The 20,344-nt window shown below is 43.7% G+C and overlaps 1 protein-coding gene across 2 annotated transcripts in view; it reads left to right on the forward strand.

Moving 5' to 3' along the window:
- The first annotated feature begins 412 nt into the window (after positions 1 to 412).
- Positions 413 to 20,344, forward strand: part of oxnad1 (oxidoreductase NAD binding domain containing 1) — a 44,274-nt gene continuing 24,342 nt past the window's right edge. Inside the window, exons 1-3 of one of the 2 annotated variants that reach the window (XM_033050852.1) lie at positions 413 to 685; positions 10,158 to 10,224; positions 11,184 to 11,290. In XM_033050852.1, coding sequence (XP_032906743.1) covers positions 549 to 685; positions 10,158 to 10,224; positions 11,184 to 11,290 — 311 coding nt within the window. In that variant the 5' untranslated portion in view covers positions 413 to 548. The remainder of the gene's footprint in view (positions 686 to 10,157; positions 10,225 to 11,183; positions 11,291 to 20,344) is intronic. The other variant, XM_033050859.1, reaches the window with a different exon arrangement.

Genomic DNA, 20,344 nt, shown 5'->3' on the forward strand with positions numbered 1-20,344 from the left:
ACAATTGGGTAGAAGGAACAGAATCCTTCCTATTCACACCACCAAGAACAGCTACAAATAACACCTTCATGAACCGATCTGCACTACACACTTCAGCAACACACCACCTTGCATGGGTTTGTTTTTCCTGTGATTCTATCCTGCATTAATGTCTTGTTTTACTGCAATCTTTCGGATTTTTTGTGTAATTTATGCATAATTTATATCCGTGTTTGAGTTTACGTGCCTGCGATGCTGCTGCAAGCAAGATTTTCATTGTACTTGTACCTCACCGTACTTGCGCGTGTGACAATTTGAGGAGCAAAACCTTCAGGGGAAATCAGTCTCCCCGGCCTGATTTTACCGAGTTGAGACACACACCGCAGCTCCCATCTTGCAGGAGGCTGGGGGAGAGGGGACGTCACGTGATTGTGACGCACTTCCCGGTCTGGCGGCGGCTGCTCTTTTGAATTTAAAGCGTCCGGTAACGGAGCGTGTTACACGCAGCGCGAGCGGCGGCCGGTACGAGCTGCCAATCACTGGCGGGGGGGTGTAGCAGCTGCCCGGGAATGGCCTTGACTGTGGCGGCGCTTCGGACCTTGCTGCGAGCCGTTGCCAGTGCACCGACTGCCCGCTCCTCATCCTCCCTGCTGCAGCCGCACACGTTATCCGGGCCCGGCTTTCTGTGTCACTGCAAACTGATGAGGTGAGAGAGGGAGGGCAGGGGCGTTGTAAACTCCCACCGTGGCTTTAACACTTTGCACGAGTCGGACTCTAATAACTGCCTCTGGTGGATTTGTGCCGGTTTGAAATTGAAGAGGTTTACTTTGCCGAATGCCACTATTTATTTTAAAAAGCTGAGGTTGGTGTCAGTGAACCTCATTCAGCCCTCGGACAACACGCGCACTTTTGATCAAAATCACTAGAAATGGAAACAACAAAGGTTGTCAAGTGACTACATTTAAGTACACTATATTGTCTGAACTAGAAACTAATTATATTTTTATTTATTGGCTCTGACGGACGGAGTGCCCAGAACCGTGTGTAATCCAATTCACAATTTCCATTTGAGACAATTTATGCAATAGTGTAAAGTCGGTGGGGTATTTTTGTTTAAAAAGTTGCATCGGTTTGAAATCTCAGTTGTCAGAACTCTTGTTTCTGAGTTAGAAGGTTGTGGGTTCAGGTTCCTGAAAATGTAAACATAAAAAGATATGCACTAAGGAAGTATTTGTCGAGGTGGTGTCTTCCAAAGGTGAAATTGAATGGGTCTCAAGGTGAATGTAAAGCCCCTGTCCCACTTGGGCGACCTCCACCGCGACCTCTGGTGAGTTTGCCCGTGACCCATAGTAGCGGGAAGGTCGCCGCGAGATCGTAGGAGGTCTTTGTCACTCTTCTTCATGGTTGAGAGTGGTCTCCGCGTAGTCGAGGGTTCAGCTAGGTCGTGGCGTATTTTTCAAAATGTTAAAAATTGACCGTGACTAAAAATAGGTCGCCGTGGGAAAAATCGATATTTTTTTTAGTTGTAGGTCTAGTCGAAGCCGGTCGTAGTAGGTCGTGATGCTAGTCGTAGGTAGTCGAAGGTAATAGCTCTGGGGTGGGAAAAAAAGGTCAGTAGAAAGAAAAGCTGATTTAAACAGCAGAACGTCACCTCTTTCACTCCAAGACATGTTCATTCATAGCTGGAGAGTTTTTTGGAGAGGAGACTTGTGTTTTAGAGATGGCACCAAAAAGGCAGTGGCGCAGGGGAAGGGCACAACCCTAAAAAGAAAAACCTGCCATGCTGGTGTTGCCCACCCAGGAGGAGGAGTGGCGGGAGGTGATGCCACAGGTGGTGATAGTGCAGGAGGGGGTAGCCCTGCATGAGAGACCCTGGAGGAGGAGACCAGGGTGGTAGTATATGTCCCCACCACCACCCCATTCTTCACGAAGGCAGCAAAGCAGCCCTTTCTCCTGTGTCTGACACAGCATCGGAGGCAGATGCCCCATTGGTGGTGAGGGAGGGCTGGAGGAAGGTTATGCCCTACACCTTCACCAGGCAGCAGGAGGGGGACCTTGAGGAATGGTTCCAGCAGAATGCCATCCTGTACGAAAAGGAAAATGAGGGGGACAGGGACAAGAATGGCATGCTTGCCATCCACTGCCCCACATGTGTGCTTAAAGTTCCATCTTTTGTCAAAGCCCAGCGTCACTCTCTTCCAGTCATCTGGTGTACTGGGACAGTCCATCACATCATCTCCATTCACCCATTGAGACCTCTTCTTGTGCTTCCTCTTCACCCTTGCTCTTCCCCTTCTGCCTTTCTTAAAAGGCTGCTGAAGCAAAAGGGCTACTGCAAACAACAGTAGTTGTATTTTTACTAACATCCTCCAAACTAGTTCCTTCCTTGCCTGCATGGTTCAGAATTATTTTTTTTAAACCTGGGAGGCATTTTTAGTGAGAAAAAAATGCAGACATGACATTATTTTATCAGGTGATCATTTGAGCTGTAGACACTCGTCACTGGTCGTTGTTGGTTTTCGGTGTGGTCGTCTGAGGTGGAAGGGTGTCGTGCTCATTCACGGACCAATTTGCCAGAGACCATCCTCGAGTAAAACGTACATGGTCGAAGCCAGTCTTCAACATAGTCGAAGGAGGTCTTCAACATAGTCGTAGGAGATCGTACACATAGTCGTGGAAGGTCGTAGGTCATCGCGACCCTGATTTTTTTTTTTAAAGTCGCTTAAGGTCGCCAGAGGTCGCAGTGGCGGTCTCCGAAATGGGACAGGCCCTTAACTCCTGAAGCTAGATCGCTAGCCCATTGAGGATGGGAACCCAAGTAGAATGTCAAGAGGGAGAACAACAAAGGTGGAAGTTGGAAATGTAATATGCAAACTAAATGGGCAACTGAAACAAAAGGAAACAACAAATGTGATCAAAATATGGAAGTGTGAAGTGCCAATATTTAAATACATTATCTAAATAGGAATTGCATCAAGATGGATGAATAACCGATATTGTGTCATGCAGCATGGAAACAAGCCCTTTGGTTCAATGATTCCATGCTGACCAAGATGTCCCGTTTGCCTATATTGGGCCAGTATCCATCTAAATCTTTCCCATCCATATGTACCTATTATAAATGTATTTTAAATGTTGTCATTGTACCTGCCTCAATTACTTCCTCTGACAGCCTGTTCCATATACCGACCAATCTTCACACAAATGTTGCGCCTCTGGTTTGTATTGACTTGTTTCTATCTTGCCTTGTATCTGTGCTCTCTGCTTCTTGATTCCTAGATTGAGGCCTAGATAGAGTGGATGTGGAGAGGATGTTTCCAATAGTGGGAGAGTCTAGGACCAGAGGGCACAGTCTCAGAATGAAAGGATGTGCCTTTAGAATATGGATGAGGAGGAATTTCTTTAGCTAGAGAGGTGAATCGATGGAATTCATTGTCACAGACGGCTGTAAAGATCAAGATAAAATAATGTCATGTCTGCATTTTTTTCTCACTAAAAATGCCTCCCAGGTTTAAAAAAAATAATTCTGAACCATGCAGGCAAGGAAGGAACTAGTTTGGAGGATGTTAGTAAAAATACAACTACTGTTGTTTGCAGTAGCCCTTTTGCTTCAGCAGCCTTTTAAGAAAGGCAGAAGGGGAAGAGCAAGGATGAAGAGGTAGCACAAGAAGAGGTCTCAATGGGTGAATGGAGATGATGTGATGGACTGTCCCAGTACACCAGATGACTGGAAGAGAGTGATGCTGGGCTTTGACAAAAGATGGAACTTTAAGCACACATGTGGGGCAGTGGATGGCAAGCATGCCATTCTTGTCCCTGTCCCCCTCATTTTCCTTTTCGTACAGGATGGCATTCTGCTGGAACCATTCCTCAAGGTCCCCCTCCTGCTGCCTGGTGAAGGTGTAGGGCATAACCTTCCTCCAGCCCTCCCTCACCACCAATGGGGCATCTGCCTCCGATGCTGTGTCAGACACAGGAGAAAGGGCTGCTTTGCTGCCTTCGTGAAGAATGGGGTGGTGGTGGGGACATATACTACCACCCTGGTCTCCTCCAGGAGGTGGGACAGGCCCTTAACTCCTGAAGCTAGATCGCTAGCCCATTGAGGATGGGAACCCAAGTGGAATGTCAAGAGGGAGAACAACAAAGGTGGAAGTTGGAAATGTAATAAGCAAACTAAATGGGCAACTGAAACAAAAGGAAACAACAAATGTGATCAAAATATGGAAGTGTGAAGTGCCAATATTTAAATACATTATCTAAATAGGAATTGCATCAAGATGGATGAATAACCGATATTGTGTCATGCAGCATGGAAACAAGCCCTTTGGTTCAATGATTCCATGCTGACCAAGATGTCCCGTTTGCCTATGTTGGGCCAGTATCCATCTAAATCTTTCCCATCCATATGTACCTATTATAAATGTGTTTTAAATGTTGTCATTGTACCTGCCTCAATTACTTCCTCTGACAGCCTGTTCCATATACCGACCAATCTTCACACAAATGTTGCGCCTCTGGTTTGTATTGACTTGTTTCTATCTTGCCTTGTATCTGTGCTCTCTGCTTCTTGATTCCTAGATTGAGGCCTAGATAGAGTGGATGTGGAGAGGATGTTTCCAATAGTGGGAGAGTCTAGGACCAGAGGGCACAGTCTCAGAATGAAAGGATGTGCCTTTAGAATATGGATGAGGAGGAATTTCTTTAGCTAGAGAGGTGAATCGATGGAATTCATTGTCACAGACGGCTGTAAAGATCAAGTAATTGGGTATTTTTAAGGTGGAGATTGGTAGGTTTTTGATTACTATGGGTGTTAAAGGTTTCAGGGAGGTAGAAGAATGGGTTTGAGAGGAAAAAATAGATCAGCCATGATCGAATTGGCAGAACAGATTCAATGGGCCGAATGTTCTATTTCTGCTCCAATGTCTTATGGCCTTATTCCCCCACCCTGGGATAAATGACTATCTATGCCCCTCATGATTTAGTACACCTAGTAAGTGGGTATACGCAATGCTATGACAACAGGATGAACTAATTTATTCCAACATATGGATCATGTGTCGCAGGAGGGATCAGTTTAATTTGGCATCATGTTTGCTGAAAACATTGTGAGCCAAAACGCCTGTTTCTCTTTTATGCCAATGTATTCAACATTTGGAAAGGGCAGATAAAAGGGGAAAAGAAGTGAGGTAATGCGATCATGGAACATTGAACAATGTAGCATGAGAGCTTGCCCTTCGGCCCACTTTATCTGCAATGAACATGATGCCAACTTAAACTAATCCTCTCTGCTGCACATGATCCTTGCGCCTCTGCACCAAGCATATTCATGTGGCTATGTGAAAGTCCATTAAATGCCACTCGTGCATCTGTTTTCACCACCATCCTTGGCAGCGTTCAAGGCACACCCCCTCCCTCCACCCATCCCCCCCCCCGATATTTCCGCCCTGTGAAAACAGTTCTACCTATCTACACTATCTATGCCTCAATTTAAAAAAATATTTTAACAGGGCTCCCCCCGGCCTCAGACACTCCTACAAAAGCAATTGCAAATTTGTCTAAGAAGGAACTGCAGATGCTGGAAAATCGAAGGTAGACAAAAAGTTTCGAACACGAAGGTTTCGGCCCGAAACATTGCCTATTTCCTTCGCTCCATAGATACTGCCTCACCCGCTGAGTTTCTCCAGCATTTTTATCTACCTGCAAATTTGTCTAACCTCATTTTATAGCTAATCCCCTATAATCTATGCAACATCCTGATAAATTATGTCTATTTCCTGTCTAAAGCTTTCACAACCTTCCAGTAGTGCGGGGACCAGATCTGCACACAGTACTCTAAATGTGGCCTAACATGGTTTCATAAAGCCGCAATATGAATTCTGACACGTAATGCCTAATCCACCAGCTGCTGAAGGGAAGCAAACCATACACCTTCTTTACCATTCTATTGAATTGAATTTATTTGTCATTCAAAAAACAGAAAATCTGAACGAAATGTTGTTGCCATACAGTCATAACAATAAAAATCAAACAAAATGCACAATTACATAAATTTAATATAAACATCCATCACAGCGAATCTCCTCCAGGCACCACCCCACTGGTGGAAGGTAAAAAAAGTCTTATCTCTTCCTTGCTTCTTCTCCCACGGTCAAGCAGTCAAACTGCTTCGTCGAGGCGATCGAAGCTCCCGATATTGGAGCACCGGCGGGCGATGGAAGATCCCGCGGCTGGGCCACGCCAGGCGATGAAAGGTCCTGCGAACGGGCCGATTCAAGCCTTGCGATTCGGGACGGACGGAGCTGCTGTGGCTGGAGCTCCCGAAAAGTCGGTCGCCAACCAGGGACCTGTGAGCTTCCGATGTTACAGACCACAGGGCCTGCGGCCGAAGCCTCCGGAAGTCGAGTCCCAGTCACAATCACAGCGCCACCACAGCCTCCGAAAGTCAGCCAGCTCCGCTAGGCCACAGGCTCCACGACCAGAGCACAGCTGGAGTTTGCCCAGCTCCTCTGTTAGGCCGCAGCGAAACGGAGATACAACACGGAAAAAAAGTTGCATCTCTGTTGAAGAAAGAGATTTTAAAGAGTTCCCCCCCCCCCCCCCCCACATAATACACAACTAAAAATAGACTATTACATAATCTAACATTAACGATAAGACAAAGAAGGGAGAGGGACAGACAGACTGCAGGTGTCGCAGACGCAGCGTGACCATGTACATATGTTTGTGCTTTCAGGGAACTATGGAGTTCAACCCCAAGATCCCACTTTACATCAATGCTGTTAAAGGGTCTTGTGTTCATTGTGTACATTTTCCTCTTAATTTGATGTCCCAAAGTGCACCACCTCACACTAGCTTGGATTAAACTGCAACTGCCATTTCTCTACCCGGATCTGTAGGTAATCTACTTTCTGCTATATCCTTTAACAGCCTTCTTCACTGCCAATTTACCAATCAACCTATTCACATTATTGTCCAAGTTATTTAAGTGTATCACAAACAACAGAGGTCCCAGCATCGATTTCAGCAGAACACCACAGACTTGCAGCCAGAACAACACCATTCTACCTTTGTTCAAAAAGGAACTGCAGATGCTGGAATATCGAAGGTACACAAAATTGCTGGGGAAACTCAGCGGGTGCAGCAGCATCCTAAGTTTGATCCACCTGTGACAATGACTACCGGCCTGTGGCATTAACATCTTTGGTCATGAAAGGCTTTGAAAGGCTTATTCTTTTCCAGCTTCAGGAGGAGGTCAGTATGCATGCTGACTCTTTTCAGTTTGCATACAAATGGCACAGGGGTGTGGATGACGCTGTACTAACGCTGCTGCATGGCTCGTATACCCATCTTGAGAAGCCCTAATCATTCATTAGACTGGTCTTTGTGGACTTCTCTAGCGCCTTTAGCTCCATGCAACCTCACCTGATGGGACGAAAACTGCTCCAGATGGATATCAACCCGCACCTGATCCTCTCATTTTTAACAGATAGACACCAGAGGGTCCGAGTCAACGGTCACCTCAGTTCATCCAAGACAGTCTCCACAGGAGCCCCACAAGGTTCTGTAATCGCACCGGTTCTGTACACACTATACACAAACGACTGCAGGAGCACTAACCCTGGTATAACATACATTAAATACTCTGATGACACTGTGATCATGGACACCACCAACTCACAGGGACAGCTACAGTCTGAGATGGACATTTTTGCAAAGTTGTGTAGGCGGAACTGCCTTGACCTCAATACCTCCAAAACAAAGGAGTTGGTTGTTGACTTCCGTAAAGGTCCTTCCATCACCCCCACGCTGTTAGTCAACAACCAGCCAATAGAAAGGATCGTCATACAGACATCTTGGGACAATAATTGATCACAAACTCACCTTCCAACTAAACAGTGAAACTATCTTTTCTAAGTGTCAGCAGCGCCTCTTTTTCCTGAGGAAACTTCGCAGACTTCAGGTTCATCAGTCAGTCCTGACAGCTTTTTACAAATAATAATAATAATAATATCTTTTATTGTCATTGCACATAAGCGCAACGAGATTTGGTATGCAGCTTCCAACCGATGTCATAACATAAATAACTAATAAAATTTGTATTTAGATATCCCGAGAACATGGTTTGTAAAAAGAACAGTAAAACAGTCAAAACAGTTCAACAGACTAAAGTGCAGATGTGTCTGCCATCCGAGGGAGACAGTCCAGAGGGGATGGGGGACACTCAGCAGGGCCAGTTCAGAGCCGCTCTGGGAATGAAGCTGTTCCTGAGTCTGGAGGTTCGGGCGTAGAAGGCCTTGTAACGTCTGCCGGAGGGAAGTAGTTCGAACAGTCCATTACAAGGGTGTGAGGAGTCTTTATGGATGCTGACGGCCTTCCTGAGGTACCGTGTGTGGTAGATGCCCTCCAAGGCTGGAAGCTGTGTCCCAATAATCCTCTGCGCTCTGGACGACGCGCTGAAGAGCTCTCCTCTCCGCCTCCATGCAGCTGAGATACCACACAGAGATGCCATACGTTAGTATGCTCTCTGTGGTGCAGCGGTAGAAGGTTGTCAGCAGCTGTTGGGGCAGACCAGTCTTTCCAGAATGTTTCATTGAATCGGTAATAACCTTCAATATGTCAGCCTGGTTTGGGTCACTATCCAACATCCATCGCAACCCACTAAACAAAATCATATCAATGAGCAGTAAAATAATCGGACTGGAGCAGGAACCACTGATCAGTATTTACAATAGAAGGACTAAACAAAAAGGAACAAAAATAGCCTCAGATACCACTCACAGCCAATACAGTCTTCTACCCTCAGGCCAGAGATATAGGTCACTCACATTCTGGACTAAGAGAGCCGTCGAGTTTCGTGCCTACATCCATTAGTCTCATGAATAGTTGATCTATTTATTTATTCATTTATTTATATATACATTTTTAACATTCTTTTAATGTTTTTATTGCCTATTCTTCATGTATTGTGCTTTGCAAGTTTTACCTACTGACCACTGTTGGACTGCTGGTATGTGATGTGCGTGGTATATTGTGTTGTGTTGCTGGGTATGTAAACTGTACACACACTGATGTTCTGCACAAATGAAGTTCCTAACGGATAAATAAAGTTCATTAAAATTGAAAAAAATTGACATTTTGGCCGGCATGGATAAGTTGTGCCAAAGGGCCTGTTTTCATGTTGTGTTATTCTGAGTATGCAACTAAATGGTGGAGGTATGTCAGGATTGAATTTGCCGCTAGAATAACAAGATGCTGGAGTAACTCAGCAGGACAGGCAGCATCTCTGGAGAGAAGGAATGGGTGAGGTTTTGGGTCGAGATCCTTCAGAATGAGAGTCAGGGGAGAGGGAGACATAGAGATATGGAAAGGTAAGGTGTGAAAACACAGATCAAAGGGGACAATGATCAAGGAAAATTTGCCTCTTCCTGTGATATTCCAATTTAAGCCACTATTTTATTTTCAAAAAATATTTGGTAGCATCGTAAAATAAAAATCTAGAAATATAAAATTGCTGAATGTCATTCGTTTTCGATGTTGCTTAAGTACAAAACTAAATTTCAGTCTGGCTACTTGGAAACTACATTTGTAGGTTTTAAGGAAAAAAGATTTTATCACGAACTCAAATCTTTTTATAACATTTTTGCATTTTATGTGTCAATGACCTGTGTAAAATAGTTTTTTACATAATTGCTTTTAGAGAAAAATATGTTTTGCATTTCGTACTTGTTTGTGGCTCTCTTTTGCTAATTATGAATGACATACAATACTAAAAACACATTTTTAGCACTTTGTCACTGCTCCCAATATTATTTTCTATCAGTGGTAACTCCAATCAGAGTTTGTGACCAGGTTACACAGTAATGAAAATGAATAAATGACAATATTATATTTTAGTTCTGCTGATTGAAATTGGTTTACTTTACTCCTTAAATGGTATCATTGTTTTTTTTGCATCCAATTAATTGACTAACTGGTGCTAGAGGGTAATATCTCATCAAAAGCCTTGATCTCTTTTTTTTTTAATGGAGCATTCCGGTGGTACCACACCAGTTTCAGACATCATTAAATATACACGTAATGGATTAATTACAAGGAGTTGATGATCAGACACAAAGTGAATATTAAAAAAAACGTGTTAATCCATTTACTGAATATTAGCCTATTGCATTTGCCTTCAGCAGGAATGTATCATCAAAAAGGAAAGCAGATCATCTGGAAAGAACAATCAACAACTTCCGCCAAGAGGTCAGTGTAGCTTGAATGTTGTAGAAAAAGGAGTAGATCTTGTTTATAAAAAGTACTTGTTAATGTTTCAAGCTTTTGTGTTCATTTAGTACTTATTTTGAAAAAAATGTGTAAACCCCAGTGAAAGATTGATTGTAGTATGAAGAATATTACACATATATGCAGCTGAATATCAGTTATTTTTAATTAAATGAACGGCTACTAAGGAAACATATTCATATGCCACAACAAAACTTTGTTGAATAGTTAGTTTCAATTGGGGTTTTTTTTTCTCAAAACTAATTTTATTAATCAAAAGCTTTCTGGGCCAAAAGCAGTTATGGGCCAGAATTTCTTCACTGATTTCTTCACATTTCTTTTCCGAGCTTGCCTGTGGGAATTTAATGTCACAAATTCATGAGAACAACAATGCCAAAATATAAAATTACTATGTAAATGCTTTTTTGATGTTCTTGGAGTCTTTTTTTTGGTTATTAAATTTGTAGCCACAAGATCATAATTTATGAATTTTAAGCTGATTAGAAGAGAATGAATATCTGTACAAATAACAAAATAAACAACATACTGAAAACACTTTATAGATGCATGTGAAAATATTTTACAATTAATAATTGATTGCGGCTTAAATATTGGGCAGACACTGGGAAATAACTTCTATGCTGTTCTTTGAATTATAAACATGGAATTTATGCATCCACATGAGAGTACATAGTTTTAATTCCATGCTATATTCAAAAGGCTGCACTCTGTCATCACTGTAGTGGAGTGTCAGTTTAGGTAGCTGTGCTTGGGCTTTTTGGTGGTTGAACCTGCAGTCATCTGATTCTGTTAATAATGAATAAAAATCAATCTCCGGAAAGTATGAACAAAACAGAAAAACCATTGCGTTTATGTACATAAACAGATGGGCCTGCTAAGTGAAACGGAGAGGATTTAATGCCAATCCTTCCTGAATTTAGATGATTGCTCAAGCAAAAGTATGCGGGATAATTCATGAATCTGAGACCGTTAAGAGACTACGCCTTGCTGTGATGAACAAAGATTTCACCTTCAAAGCAGGACAATGGTAAATATTATTTGGCATTTGTTTTAATTTGCAATTCTTATATGGTACAAGTTCAACATACATGTTCTGAGTGTTGTAATCCCCAAGCCTACAGTGTATTGGACTAATCCCTGTCTATTTGCATGAGAGATCCAGGTACTGACTTGAGTAGCCTCAACGTCAAATTCCCCGATTTAAGGGAACTTGCTTTTTCTGCCTGCATCAGAACTGGCCATGGCTTTTGAAGTGTTGCATTACCTGTGTCTCCAGCTTCACAGGTCCAAAATAAAATGAGAGGAGAGAAGTAAAGCATAAGAACATTTGCAAACGTAGCAGTGATGTTTGTGGAAAAAGCCAAATTTGTAAAAATGCAATAAGCAAAACTGAATAAAATTGAAGCCACTTTCAGCTTCCACAAATCTCTCTGCATACTTATCCGTGAACAACACTCTGGGTACGTTTGGTTACTACAACTAAACCCAAAGTTGCACGATCTTTCCATCACCTGCCACTTTATTGCACCCTACAACTCTTAGAAAGGCCAACTTCACTGGAGTTGCAGGTTGAAAGAATGTTGAAATTCTAGACATAGAGTGATACAGTGTGGAAACAAACCCTTTGACCCAACTTGCCCACACCAGCCAACATGTTCCAGCTACACTAGTCCCACCTTCCATATCCCTTTAAACCTGTCCCATCCATGTAAACCATCTTAAGTGCCCTCCATAATGTTTGAGACAAAGACCCGTCATTTATTTATTTGCCTCTGTACTCCGCAATTTGAGATTTGTAATAGAAAAAATCACATGTGGTTAAAGTGCACATTGTCGGATTTTAATAAGGGCTATTTTTATACATTTTGGTTTCACCATGTAGAAATTACAGCAGTGTTTATACATAACCCCCCCCCCCCCCCCAAATTTCAGGGCACCATAAAGTTTGGGACAGCAATGTCATGTAAATGAAATTAGTCATGTTTAGTATTTTGTTGCATATCCTTTGCATGCAATGACTGCTTGAAGTCTGCGATTCATGGACATCACCAGTTGCTGGGTGTCTTCTCTGGTGATGCTATGCCCAGGCCTGTATTGCAGCCATCTTTAGCTTATGCTTGTTTTGGGGGCTAGTCCCCTTCAGTTTTCTCTTCAGCATATAAAAGGCATGCTCAATTGGGTTCAGATCGGGTATTTGACTTGGCCACTCAAGAATTAACCACTTTTTAGCTTTGAAAAACGTTGTTGCTTTAGCAGTATGTTTGGGATCAGTGTCTTGCTGTAGAATGAGTTGCCGGCCAATGAGTTTTGTGGCATTTGTTTGAACTTGAGCAGATAGGATGTGTCTATACCCTTCAGAATTCATTATGCTACGACCATCAGCAGTTGTATCCTCAATGAAGATAAGTGAGCCAATAACTTCAGCAACCATTTATGCCCAGGCCATAACACCCCCGCCACTGTGTTTCACAGATGAGGTGGTATGCTTTGGATCTTGGGCAGTTCCTTCTCTCCTCCATACTTTGCTCTTGCCATCACTCTGATATAACTTAATCTTTGTCTCATCTGTCCACAAGACCTTTTCCCAGAGCTGGTTGCTCTTTTAAGTACTTCTTGGCAAACTGTAACCTGGCCATCCTATTTTTGCGGCTAACCAGTGGTTTGCATCTTGCAGTGTAGCCACTATTTCTGTTCATGAAGTCTTCTGCGGACAGTGGTCATTGACAAATCCACACCTGATTCCTGAAGAGTGTTTCTGATCTGTCGGACAGGTGTTTGGGGATTTTTCTTTATTATAGAGAAAATTATTTTGTCATCAGCTGTGGAAATCTTCCTTGGCTTGCCAGTCCCTTTGCGATTAGTAAGCTCACCAGTGCTCTCTTTCTTCTTAATGATGTTCCAAACAGTTGATTTTGGTAAGCCTAAGGTTTGGCCGATAGCTTCCTTGACTTTCATTGGCACTACTTTGGTCTTCATGTTGATAAACAACAATAAAAGTTTCCAAAGGTGAGGAAAGACTGGAGGAAAGACTAGATGCTGAGAGCTCTCATACCTGCATTAAGGAGGCAATTAAACACACCTGAGCAATTACAAACACCTGTGAAGCCATGTGTCCCAAACATTATAGTGCCCTGAAATAGGGGTGCGAGGGGGGGGGGGGGGGGGGGGGCTATGTATAAACACAGCTGTAATTTCTACATGGTGAAACCAAAATGTATAAAAATGGCCTTTAATAAAATCTGACAATGTGTACTTTAACCAAATGTGATTTTTTTCTACTACAAATCTCAACTTGTGCAGTACAGAGGCAAATAAGTAAATGATGGGTCTTTGTCCCAAACATTATGGAGGGCACTGTATGTATTTTACCAGCTTATCAATTTTAACGAACAATGATTCATCCAGAATATAGTGGTAATGTGTTTTGCTTGTAGTGAGGTCCATAATGCTAGCTCTACAATTTTTATCATTGTACTGCTTCATGTGTTCCTGATTTTTTATTTTTTTCCCTCATTCTTCCATTGTCTTGTTCTTCAATCTGCTCCCGAGCACCAATACAAATATCCCTTTCACCAACCTTCTCTGATTATTTTCACTGTTGTATAACTTCTATCATCAAAGCTGTTGATGCCGTGACCCATCTTGCAGAAATTGTTCGTTTCAGAATCTATTTTGACATTTCTTACTCTTTCAAAGACTCTTCCATTTGGCTGTAGATTGCTCAGGCTTAATATTTTCCTTTCTTTTCTTCTTGCTGAAGATTACTTTATTTTGTGTCCCTTTTGTTGAACTGTGTCTCAGATTCAAAGCATTGAAAATCTTGATTTATCTGTTTTAGTCATGCAGCGTGGAAAAAGGCCCTTCAGTCCAACTTGCCCATGCCGCCCAACAAACCCCATCTGCACCAGTCCCACCGGCCTGCATTTGACCCATATCCCTCAAAACCTATCCTATCCATGTGCCTGTCTAAATGTTTTTTAAACGTTTTGATAATACCTGCCTCAACTACCTCCTCTGGCAACTTGTTCCATTTACCTACCACCCTTCGTGGGGGGAAAAAAGTTGCCCCTTGCATTCCTATTGAATCTTTCCCACCTCACCATAAACCTATGTCCTCTGGTTCTTGATTTCCTTTTTCTTGGTAAAATACATTTATTATTTACTAGACTCAGTGGGACCCGTTGTGTCCCATGTTCACACGTGAGGGTTGGTCCCCCAACGCAATATCCCACCTCTCCACCAATTCCAATGTTGGTGGCCAGTGGGAGGGGGGGATCTCTGGAGTGCTAGTATGGATGTTGTGGGATGAAGGGACTGGTTTCCAGAGGGCTAGTATGGTCATTGTGGGCCAAATGGATTCTTGGGGTGGCAGCTCAGTCACTCAAGCCTGATGTGCTGGCAGCTCACTCACGGCTGGTGGGCTGGCAGTTGACACGGCTATTCCTTGAAATTCCATTTCAAGCCGGGTGCAAGGCCACCAAACTCAAATGCAGTTTCATGCCACTTCAAGCAGGGTGCAAGGCCACCACATTCAAATGCAGTTTCATACCATTTCACGCCGGGTGAAATCACCATAAAACCACACAAAACACCACATAAACACCACACTCACAGTTCAGTAGACATTCAGTGTGTTCAGTTGATTCACAGCTCAGACAGAGTCGTGACCTCTCCCTCCCCCATCTTGCAGAGACTGAGCCACACCCACACTTCCGGGTTTTATAATTCCTCCCCCCTCCCACCGGAAGGGGCGTGCCTTCATGGCATGATTAACAGGAGAGAGATTCATCACAGCTGGTGGGCTGGCAGTTAACTCACGGCTATTCCTTGAAATTCCATTTCAAGCAGAGTGCAAGGCCACCAAATTCAAGTGCAGTTTCTTACCTCTTCGAGCAGGGTGCAAGACAACCAAATTCAAGTGCAGTTTCATACCATTCAAGGAGGGTGCAAGGCCACCAAATTCAAATGTAGTTTCATACCATTTCATGCAGGGTGCAATGACACCACATTCAAATGCAGTTTCATATCGTTTCATGCACGGTGCAAGGCCACCACATTCAAATACAGTTTCATACCATTTCAAGCAAGGTGAAACTACCATAAAACCACACAAAACACCACACTCACAGTTCAGTAGGCATTCAGTGTGTTCAGTTGATTCATAGCTCAGACAGAGTTGTGACCTCTCCCTCCCCCATCATACAGAAACTGAGCCACACCCACACTTCCGGGTTTTATAATCCCTCCCCCTTCCACCGGAAAAGGTGTGGCCTTCGTGGCATGATTGACAGGAGAGAGATTCTCAACATTTTTTAAACACTTAATAGCACTTTTATTTATCATTGATGGGAAGAATCCTCTGCACCTGATGAGCCGAGGGGGACTGAGTAAGATGGCCAAAAATCACAGCCGTAAGTGGTAGCGTTTTATCTAAAATCAATATACAGTGCAAACAGGAAGTTGTCAAGTTTAGACTTTTAATCATTTGACATTTTAAACCAACCACCACCAACCATTTGCTATGCTTCATTTCAAACCAACCACCACCAACCATTTGCTGTGCTTCATTTCAAACCAATCACCACCAACCATTTGCTGTGCTTTATTTCAAACCAACCATTTGCTGTGCTTCATTTCCAACCAACCACCTTTTCATTTTCAAACCACATTAAGGGCACTCAAGGTCAGTAAAACCACACTCACAGTTGAGTAGACATGTGTTCAGTGTTATTCACAGCTCAGACTGAGAGACGTGACCCTTTCGCTCCCCCATCTTGTAGAGACTGACTGAGGCACTCAACACTTCCGGGTTTTATAGTCCCTCATGAAGGGGCGTGGCCTTCAGGTGAGAGAATCTGAACATTTTTTAAACACTAATAACTCTTTTATTTTTCATCGATGGGAAAAATCCTCTTGTCCTGCGCAGCGGAGGGGGACTCTGAGTAAGTTGGCCAAAATTCACTGCCGTAAGTGGCAGCGTTTTTTCTAAAATCAATATACAGAACAACAGGAAGTGGTTAAGATCAGACTTTTAGTAATATAGATTTAGACAATAGGTGCAGAAGTAGGCCATTCGGCCCTTCAATGTGATCATGGCTGATCATCCCCAATCAGTACTCCGTTCCTGCCTTCTCCCCATATCCCCTGACTCCACTATTTTTAAGAGCCCTATCTAGCTCTCTCTTGAAAATCATCCAGAGAATTCCACAGACTCGCCACTCTCTGTGAGGAAAAAGTGTTTCCTTGTCTCCGTTCTAAATGGCTTACTCCTTATTCTTAAACTGTGGCCCCTGGTTCTGGACTCCCCCAACATCAGGAACATGTTTCCTGCCTCTAGTGTGTCCAAACCCTTAACAATCTTATATGTTTCAATGAAATATCCTCTCATCCTTATAAACTCCAGAGTGTACAAGCCCAGCTGCTCCATTCTCTCAGCATATGACAGTCCCGCCATCCCGGGAATTAACCTTGTAAACCTACGCTGCACTCCCTCAATAACAAGAATGTCCTTCCTCAAATTAGGGGACCAAAACTGCACACAATACTCCAGGTGTGGTCTCACTAGGGCTCTGTACAACTGCAGAAGGACCTCTTTGCTCCTATATTCGATTCCTCTTGTTATGAAGGCCAACATGCCATTCGCTTTCTTCACTGCCTGTTGTACCTGCCTGTTTACTTTCATTGACTGATGAACAAGGACCCCAGATCCTGTTGTACTTCACCTTTTCCCAACTTGACACCATTTAGATAGTAATCTGCTTTCCTGTTTTTTGCTACCAAAGTGGATAACCTCACATTTATCTGCATTAAACTTCATCTGCTATGCATCGTCCGGTTCCGGTTGCCTTAACTCCAATACCCATGAAGTACTTTGAAAGGCTGGTCCTCTCACACATCAAATCCAGCACCCCTACCTCACTGGACACGCGTCAATTTGCATACAGGGCAAATAAATCCACAGAGGATGCCATTTCTCTGGCTCGTCACACTGTCCTGACTCACCTGGAAAGACAGGGCACGTATGTGAGGATGCTCTTCATAGACTATAGCTCTGCCTTCAACACAGTCATTCCTACCAAGCTCAGCACCAAACTCCACCAGCTAGGCCCCAGCTCGTCGATATGCGACTGGATCCTGAATTTACTGACGGAGCGACTGCAGGCAATGAGACAGGGCCCGCACCCGTCCTCCACTATCACCCTGAGCACCGGCACACCACAGAGCTATGTACTGAGGCCCATGCTCTACTCCCTCTTCACACACAACTATGTTCCTGCATTCGACACCAACACCATTGTCAAGTATGCAGACGACACAACGGTGATCGGGCTGATCACCAACGGTGATGAAACAAACTACAGAGCGGAGGTGCAGAACCTGGCAGACTGGTGCTCAGGTAACAACTTGTCCCTAAACACCTCTAAGACCAAGGAGCTGATTATCAACTTCAGGAGGACACATAATGGGGAATACGCTCCAATCTCTATCAACGGGGACAGTGTGGAGAGAGTGTCCAGCTTTAGGTTTCTGGGCACACACATTTCAGAGGACCTCACATGGTCCACCAACACCGCTGCGCTGGTCAAGAAGGCACAGCAACGACTGTTCTTCCAGAAAACACTGAAAAAGACTGGTCTGCCCCAACAGCTGCTGACAACCTTCTACCGCTGCACCACAGAGAGCATACTAACATATGGCATCTCTGTGTGGTATCTCAGCTGCAGGGAGGCGGAGAGGAGAGCTCTTCAGCGTGTCGTCCGCAGAGCACAGATGATAATTGGGACACAGCTACCAGCCTTGGAGGGCATCTACTATACACGGTGCCTCAGGAAGGCCGTCAGCATTCACAAAGACTCCTCACACCCTTGTAATAGTCTGTTCGAACTTCTACCTTCCGGCAGACGTTACAAGGCCTTCTACGCCCGCACCTCCAGACTCAGGAACAGTTTCATCCCCAGAGCTATAGCTGCACTGAACCGACTCTGCTGAGTGCCCCCACCCCCATGAACTGTCTCCATCGGATGGTCACATCGCACATCGACCCGGCACAGACCTATTTGCACTTTATACTGTTTTACTGTTCTTTTTTATAAATCATGTTTCTCTGGGTATCTAAATTTTAGTTGTTTAAGTTATGACATCGGATGGAAGCTGCATACCAAATCTCGTTGCACCTATGTGCAATGACAATAAAAGATATTATTATCATATTATCTGCCCATTCCCCCAACCTGTCCCATTCTCATAGCCACCCACTTTGTGTCATCCGCAAATTTGCTAATGTTACTTTGAATCCCTTCATCCAAATCATTGATGTATATTGTAAATAGCTGCGGTCCCAGCACCGAGCCTTGCGGTACCCCACTAGTCACTGCCTGCCATTCTGAAAGGGACCCGTTAATCCCTACTCTTTGTTTCCTGTCTGCCAACCACTTCTCTATCCATGTCAGCACTCTACCCCCCCAATACCATGTGCCCTAATTTTGCCCACAAATCTCCTATGTGGGACCTTATCAAATGATTTCTGAAAGTCCAGGTACACTACATCCACTGGCTCTGCCTTGTCCATTTTCCTAGTTAAATCTTCAAAAAATTCCAGAAGAGTAGTCAAGCATGATTTCCCCTTCGTAAATCCATGCTGACTCGGACCGATCCTGTTACTGCTATCCAAATGTTTGGCTATGTCATCTTTTATAATTGACTCCAGCATCTTCCCCACCACCGATGTCAGGCTAACTGGTCTATCATTCCCTGTTTTCCCTCTCCCGCCTTTCTTAAAAAGTGGGATAACATTAGCTACCCTCCAATCCACAGGAACTGATCCTGAGTCTATAGAACATTGGAAAATTATCACAAATGCATCCACGATTTCTAGAGCCACTTCCTTAAGTACCCTGGGATGCAGACCATCAGGCCCTGGGGATTTATCAGCCTTCAGTCCCATCAGTCTATCCAACACCATTTCCTGCCTAATGTGGATTTCCTTCAGTTCCTCCGTCACCCCAGATCCTCTGGCCACTATTATATCAGGAAGATTGTTTGTGTCCTCCTTAATGAAGACAGATCCAAAGTACCTGTTCAATTCATCTGCCATTTCCTTGTTCCCCATAATAAATTCACCTTTTTCGGTCTTCAAGGGTCCAACTTTGGTCTTAACTAATTTTTTCCTCTTCACATACCTAAAGAAGCTTTTACTATCCTGCTTTATATTCTTGGCTAGCTTACCTTCGTACCTCATCTTTTCTCCCTGTATTGTCTTTTTGGTTATCTTCTGTTGTTCTTTAAACATTACCCAATCCTCTAGTTTCCCACTCATCTTTGCCACGTTGTACTTCTTCGCTTTAATTTTTATACTGTCCCTGACGTCCCTTGTCAGCCATGGTCGTCTCTTTCTCCCCTTGGAATCTTTCTTCCTCCCCTTGGAATTTTTCTTCCTCCTAGGAATGAACTGATCCTGCACCTTCTGTAGTATTCCTAGAAACACCTGCCATTTTTGTTCCACTGTCATGCCTGCTAGTGTATCCTTCCAGTCAACTTTGGCCAGCTCCTCCCTCATGGCCCCATAGTCCCCTTTATTCAACTGCAACACTGACACCTCCGATCTACTCTTCTCCCTCTCCAATTGTAGGTTAAACCTGACCATATTATGGTAATTGCCTCCTAATGGCTCATTAACCTTGAGGTCCTTTATCAAATACGGTGCATTACATAACACTTAATCCAGAATTGCCTTCTCCCTGGTAGGCTCCAATACAAGCTGTTCTAAGAATCCATCACGAAAGCACTCTACAAAGTCCCTTTCTTGGGGTCCAGTGCCAACCTGATTTTCCCAGTCTACCTGCATGTTGAAATCTCCCATAACAACCACAGCATTACATTTGCTACATGCCAATTTTAACTCCCGATTCAACTTGCGCCTTATGTCCAGGCTACTGTTTGGGGGCCTGTAGGGTCTTTTTATCCTTGCAATTCCTTAGTTCTATCCATACTGACCACATCTCCTGTTTCAATGTCACCCCTTGCAAAGGACTGAATTTCATTCCTCACCAACTGGGCAACCCCACTCCCTCTGCCCACCTGT

Source organism: Amblyraja radiata, chromosome 2 (genome assembly GCF_010909765.2).
Source record: "Amblyraja radiata isolate CabotCenter1 chromosome 2, sAmbRad1.1.pri, whole genome shotgun sequence".
Taxonomy (NCBI): domain Eukaryota; kingdom Metazoa; phylum Chordata; class Chondrichthyes; order Rajiformes; family Rajidae; genus Amblyraja; species Amblyraja radiata.